The 6,742-nt window shown below is 52.8% G+C and overlaps 1 protein-coding gene across 1 annotated transcript; it reads right to left on the bottom strand.

The window, feature by feature from the left end:
- Positions 1–264: 264 nt before the first annotated feature.
- Positions 265–2,313, bottom strand: LOC101778255 (ricin B-like lectin R40C1). Its single transcript, XM_004984456.2, has 4 exons — positions 1,876–2,313; positions 1,209–1,718; positions 855–1,083; positions 265–626 (listed from the first exon to the last, which is right to left on the bottom strand). Coding segments are annotated over exons 1-4 (1,164 nt in total). The 5' UTR covers positions 2,299–2,313; the 3' UTR covers positions 265–624.
- Positions 2,314–6,742: the final 4,429 nt, after the last annotated feature.

Here is a 6,742-nt window from a genome sequence, read left to right as displayed (position 1 = left end):
CACTCGTATCCTCACCTTACCGGATTTTTACCCGCGGGTATAAAATAGCACTCGTATCCTCACCTTACCGGATTTTTACCCGCGGGTACGTAGGTAATTTGTGCCCATTGCGCCATCCATAATCGTGGGACAATGAGATAATCTAGCTTTGGTCAAATTCACATTGGTCTGATTACCGCCGCAGAGTCCGCAGCTAATAGTACTCGTAACATTTGTCAGGAGCAACACATCTTTAGCAGAGCAAGATCACAATTCACAACTAGATAGGATGATGATAAAACCCACTTGGATAGAAGAAAATGATCCGAGCACAGTACAGACATAACACTCCAGGTCTCAAACTCTCTGCACAGCAAGCACAGATGGCAGGTGCTCAATCAGACAAGCTCACCGAGGAAGAACCCCTCTCACTCCCCTCACTCACGGAAGCAGGACGGACCGACGCACGACAACGGAAACGACTGGAAACTAAACACGGACACGATAGAGACACACCATCACCGCAGATCGATCACGCACGACTTTATTCTAGCAACATAGCAGCAGGAGACCACCACAGGTGGGTGGCTGATCTCTCGGACTCCGGATCATGGTGATGACCAATGCAGCGCCGGGACCGCATATTTCTGCACACGCAAGCAACAATCAGGTGTCATTAATATTCTGTTAACGACATATTAGAAAAATATAGTAATTGAAAAGGAAACGAGGAGATAAGCTATCAGTGTCTACCGACACTCGCTTTGTGAAACTTCTAGTGCGGGTTGGTAAGATGTTCAGAGATTTTCTACTCTCTGAAATCAAGATTCAGGAAAAAAGCAGTGGCAGCTAGTAAGACTGGTGAGACTCCTTACACCAGGGAACGATCTTCCAGCGCTGGTTGTCGCCCTCGCACCACTTCCAGAGCACGATGTTGGTGCCGTCGCGCACCCCGCCGTGGTCCTTGTCGCCGTGGAAGGCGTCGAAGTTGAGGTAGATGTTGTTCACCATGCGGATGCAGCGGAAGCCGTGCCCGACGTCGCGGCTCTCCGTCCACAGCACGGACTCGTCCTGGTAGCTGGGGTTGTACGGCACCAGCTTCACCTGCAATACTCAAGCGCGGCCAAAAAATCATTTCTTGATCCCTCCGATAAAAATACCGACATTTCTTGATCCCTCCGATAAAAATACGACGAGATCAAGGAAGGGCAGATAGGACAATGGTTTACCTGGTGACCCTCGCCCTGGGAGTGCTTGATGGCCTCGCCGGTGACCTTGTTGACGAGCGCGAAGGCCGGGTAGCCCTCCTCGTCCTTGATGCTGTTGCTGTGGCGCATGTCCTTGATCCAGTGCTGGTACTCGTCGCGCGGGTTGGTGGGCGCGAGGCAGACGGCGCCGTGGCGGACGGTGACGCTGAACCCCTCGTCGGCCTTGCAGTAGATGCGCACGGTGGGCTCGCCGTGGCCGTAGCCGCCGCGGGGCGCGTTGCCGGCGCTGCCGGCCTCGTCGCCCCACGGCAGGATCTTCCAGCTCTGGTTGTCTCCCTTGGCCCACTCCCAGAGCACGACGGTGGTGCCGTCGTGCACGCCGCCGTGGTCCTTGTCGCCGTGGAGGGCGTCGAAGTTGAGGCGGATGTTGTTCACCATGCGGATGCAGCGGAAGCCCTTGCCGACGTCGCCGCTCTCAGTCCACAGCACGGACTCGTCCTGGTACTCCGGGTTGAACGGCACCAGCTTCACCTGAAAACAAAAAAGGCAGGCAGGCCGCTCAGGTTTCCGATCTCAAAAGAACCAACAAGAACGATGCAGGCAAAGAACTGCCGACGGATCAAATCAAACAGTAAAAGAAACCCAAGATCAGAGAGGGGATCAGGGGAAGAAAGGGGGGAAACAGTACCGGGTGGGACTGGCCGAGGGAGTGCTTGATGGCGAGTCCGGTGGCTTGGTTGACGAGGGCGAAGGCCGGGTTGCCCTCCTCGTCCTTGACCTGGGAGCTGAAGCGCATGTCCTTGTACCAGTGCTGGTGCTCGTCGCGCGGGTTGGCCGGGGCCAGCACCACGTTGCCGTCGCGGACGGTGAGGCAGTAGCCCTCATCGGCCTTGCAGAAGATCTTGAAGGTGGGCTGGTGGGCGCCGCCGCCGTGGTGGCCGCCGGGAGCCGGGGGGTTCTGGCCGTGGTGGCCGTGGTGGCCGAAGCCGAACATCTTGCTCTCTACGGGCGTCGGGGGTTTTGGGAAGGTTGGGTTGATCGCTTGATCGGGGACAGGAGAATGGATGATTTGGGACGGGGCGAGGAGAAGCTGTGCGCCTTGGGGCCCCATTTATAGATGGAAATGGAGAACATGTGCAGATTTTTACTGCAGACGGTGAAAAGAATCCGAGGTGACTCTGGTTAATGCAGCGACAGATAGCCCGATTGGTTGGGTCCAATATTTGCTCAACCAAATTTCAATTCGAGTCATGTTTAAAAAGCTTGGCTACCAGTTGGTTCATTACCAAGAATTTAGGATGTTAATTTAGGATGTTAGTGTTTCTAGCAAATTCATGGCAAGTTACTTTAAATTTTTTAAAGGAAAAGGTATAAATTGTCATATTTTAACTCTAAACGAAGTGAATGCCTAAATTTCTTACCCTAGCTTCAGCATGTCTTGATTTTGGTATACCCTCATTTTAGCATGGCCGTATTTTGGCTGAGCAAAAATTGGAAGCAAACCAAGAGCTTTGGTGAGCCACTGTGGACCTGTGAATGCCCTATTTATATGACGGATGGGGCCGGATGGACGGTGTGATAGCTACCATGAATGACCTGTGGGCCGCCGGATCAGGAACGTTCTGGATGCAAGACGTGGGATTTTGTTCGATCTGGGTGATTAGCATTGGTATTTACTTTGGTCGTGTCCTCGAGGCTTGCATGTCAACAGTGTGGCACGTCGCCTACGTGGCCTTGTGGGCTCTTCGCCACATGCCCACACATGTGTTAGCAGCAAACGTAGACGAAGCGCGGGGATTATGATGAGCGGAAGCCGGAAGGTGGATTTGCTTTGGTCTCTTCTCTCCCCTTTAAACAAAGGCCTCTCTCCAGGACGAGAATGATGCGCGCATGTTGGTCACTGATCTCTGTCTGATGCGTGCACCGGACGCCGCATGATTTTGATTAGGAAAAGCTAAACAGCGCTCGGGGTCCTCTTCTGATTCGCACACGATCCCCCGCGATCTCAAGGGGCTCGTCCCCGTCCCGAACGGCAAGCGCTTGCCCTTCTCCTCGTTGGCTGGCTCTGGCTCTGGCTCTGGCCGGAGTCGATCCCCTTTTCCATTTTCCCTGGGGCAGCTCCACCTCCACGGATGGATGCTGTGCATCTGGGGAAAATATTTCCCCGTGCATCTGTGATCCGTCGGACCACCGGCTTTTCTCGAAAAAAACTTTGATTCCGGCAGCGCACGCGTGGCGTCGATGGGCGGTGAAGCCGGTGGTAAAAAATGAAGTGGTGAGCGGATAAGGTCGTGAGATTTCAGATTCCCACCCCCACGCAGCGCACGCGGTTGTACTGCCATCACGCGGCGTGTCCGTCGAGTCCAGAACGTTCGTACGACGCGCCCATGCGGACTCGCTTTTCCTCTCTTCCGGCTGCTCTGCTGCCGTCCCTGATCAGGAGCATGATGAATGATCGCTGATTAGCTGCGCGACGGCTGACGGCTCCACGTACTCCACCCAAAGTCGACCTGCTGCCGTTCGCGACGACAGCCGAGCCATGAACCATGATTGTCTCTCCCCAACCTGAGCTCTTAAGAACGCCTATCATACGTTTTCGAGGCATTTAAAGAATGGATTCTTTTTTGGAAGATCGTAAAAATATGTGATTATATCGGCATCCATCTGAACTTCAAAGATGTGGTACGTGTTCGGCCGTTGTTCCAGACGGGACGCGCCAGGTATCGCCGTGTCAGGCCGTCAGTGCACAGAGAGCATAGAGCGCATGCAGCGGCTGGACGTGACGTGAAACCCGGGAAGAAGCGATCAGTGGAGGTCGTTCCCGACGACCGGGACCCGAGCCTAATCTGGGCCCCGGATTGCAGGAAAGTTCCGGCTACTTCTCGCTCACAGGTCCAAATGTCCAAGGGCCTGTTTGGCTCCACCCTATTAAAGTTTAACACCTGTCACATCGGATGTTTGGATGCTAATTAGAAGTATTAAATATAGACTGATTACAAAACTAATTGCACAGTTGGAGTGTAATTCGCGAGACGAATCTATTAAGCCTAATCAGTCCATGATTTGATAATGTGGTGCTACAGTAACCATTTGCTAATGGTGAATTAATTAGGCTTAATAGATTCGTCTCGCGAATTAGCACAGGGTTCTGCAATTAATTTTATAATTAGCTTATGTTTAATTTTTCTAATTAGGATCCGAACATTCGATGTGACACTATTAAAGTTTAGCACCTCGTATCCAAACACCCCCCAAGTCCAACGCTCAATCATCGAGATTGACCTTCATCTGGACAACAACGACTACACTGTGTGCAAAGATTGCAAGAGATCATAATGGAATAGCCCGCTCTCTAGCTACTCAGGCTAGAATCTGCAATGTCCCTGTAACTAGCATTTCATTTGCACCTAAAACTGCCGTCACCGTTAAACATGTAATCTGAGTTCAGCACATATCGCTCTTGTAATCTTGTAGATAGAGCCGCCGGCCAGGTTGTTACGATCGTGATTTTAAACTTCGATGGAGGTTCTTTCCATCCTATATTAACATGGAAAGCGGCTCCTAACGGGATGACAACGCTTCCATCAAATCTCATATGGTACCAAGAGCCAACCTCTAGATACATCTAGATGGCAAATCCCAGCTCTTCCACCTCCAGCAGGCAAGCCATGGAGTCGCCCCTCGAGCTTCCAATCTCGGAGAAGCTAAACAACAGCAACCTTATTCTATGGAAACTCCAAGTCCTTCCGGCCATTTGTGGTGCCCAGCTTGAGGGGCATCTTGTTGGCACAGACGTTTCACCGCCGAAGTAGATCAACGTCAAGGCTGGCGAGAAGACCGTCAAAGCTACCAATCCCGAGTATGCAACTTGGGTTGCGCTTGACCAGCAGGTGCTGAGCTACTTGCTCACCACCATGACCCGCGACGTCGTGCTGCAAGTCCCGCAGGCAAAGACAGATGCGGAGCTGTGGGCTGCTGTCGAGGAAATCTTCTCGGCATAGATCCGTGCTCGGGCGATGAACACTCACGTCGTGCTGACCACTCTCAAGAAAGGCAACATGTCCGCTAAAGAGTACGTGGGCAAGATGAAGGCGCTGGCGGACGAGATGGCGGTGGCTGGGAAACCTCTCGATGATGAGGTGAGGAGCTCTCAGCATACATCATGACTGGATTTGATGCGGAGTACAATCCCCTGGCAGTGGCGGAGGGGGGGGGGCACGGGGGGGCCTAGAACCCCCTGACGGCCTGGCACCCCTGAAGCAGCATGCAGTGACCTGGGCCTCTGCTTGACGCCTTGACTGCCTCTACCCCCTGGCGCTGGCAGCCTGGTACCACTAGCCCATTACGTTTGCCCCCTGGCCCCTGGAATACCATGCAAGCAGTCCATTTTACCCCTCTGTTCGTGAATGTTTTTGATGCTTTTTTGTTCGCTTTCGCCCGCCGCCGCCGCATGCTGCTCCTCGTCCTCGCCACCGCCGCGGCATCCCAAGGCCTCGCCCAACCAACTGCCCAAGGTTATCTTGTTTGGCATCGTGATTGAGGGCTTCTTTGGCAGGGCTCCTCGTGGGAGGCTCCGCACGCGGAGCCGGAGCTGGAGCCGCGGAGCCACTTTTTTGACTCCTCCATGCACGTCTAAAACGGCTCCGGCTCCTCCCAAATGTGCCCAAAAATAGCTCCAGCTCAGTGCTGTTTGGTGCGGCTCCGGCTCTTCCGTGTTTCGATAAGCATGTGGAGCCGGAGCCGGAACCCTGCCAAAGGAGCCCTCAATCTTTCTTTCTCCAATTCTTGAATATTTACTCGCCAATAGTGCCGATGGTTTTTAGTTCGATCGGACGATGAAGGCAAGCAGACTGCTTTTTTGCATCTGACTGATGTGACTTGCTGTTGTTTTTGTCACCAGGCGCTAGACCGCCAGACGCCCAGATCGGACCGCCGGCGGCGACGTCGGCCGCCGCTATCCAAATTGACACTACTGCAGCCCGCAGGTAATCCATAATCATAAATCATCCAGTGGTAATTTATATTGAGAAGTACGATCCTGGTACTAGTCGAACAACTAAATTTAAGTTTATAAATATGTAATTTTATTTTGGTTAAGACTTGTGAAACATACTATTATTATATATATGACTAAAACCAGCTCATATAGCTATCAGTTCTATTTTGCTTTGTCCATTGCCCCCCTTACCTCAAATCCTGGCTCCGCCCCTATCCCCTAGCACAGATTCTCAGATTTGAGAGTTGCATGGATCTCCTTCATGGAGGATAATCTTAGTCCTCTGTCAACGTCGTGTCACGAGGAGGACACAGATTTGGAGGCCAAGGAGGGCATGGTCGCGGCAACCCTGGTCATAGGGAGGTCGTGCTCCCAACAACTACGATGGGCGTGGATGAGGCAACTCCAACTCCAGCTCCCCCAACAATTGTGGAGGCAAGAAGCCACGCTTCAACGGCAAGTACCAGGTATGCTTCAAAGGTCACAGCGCAGCAATGTGCTGGCACCGTTTTGATGCAGATTATGCTCCGGATGAGAGGAACGCCAATGCGGCAACGCA

Source organism: Setaria italica, chromosome IX (genome assembly GCF_000263155.2).
Source record: "Setaria italica strain Yugu1 chromosome IX, Setaria_italica_v2.0, whole genome shotgun sequence".
In the NCBI taxonomy this organism is placed as follows: Eukaryota; Viridiplantae; Streptophyta; class Magnoliopsida; order Poales; family Poaceae; genus Setaria; species Setaria italica.
The sequence above is the reverse complement of the archived record's forward strand: the minus strand, read 5'-3'. Positions and strand labels throughout refer to the sequence as shown.

Bases quoted from the DNA above. Each gene is read 5' to 3' on its own strand.
- LOC101778255 (XM_004984456.2), bottom strand. From the start codon at position 2,298: ATGGGGCCCCAAGGCGCACAGCTTCTCCTCGCCCCGTCCCAAATCATC. The intron at 1,719-1,875 runs GTACTGTTTCCC...TTTTGTTTTCAG, and splicing joins CCCTCGGCCAGTCCCACCCG to GTGAAGCTGGTGCCGTTCAA. The intron at 1,084-1,208 runs GTAAACCATTGT...TGAGTATTGCAG, and splicing joins CCCAGGGCGAGGGTCACCAG to GTGAAGCTGGTGCCGTACAA.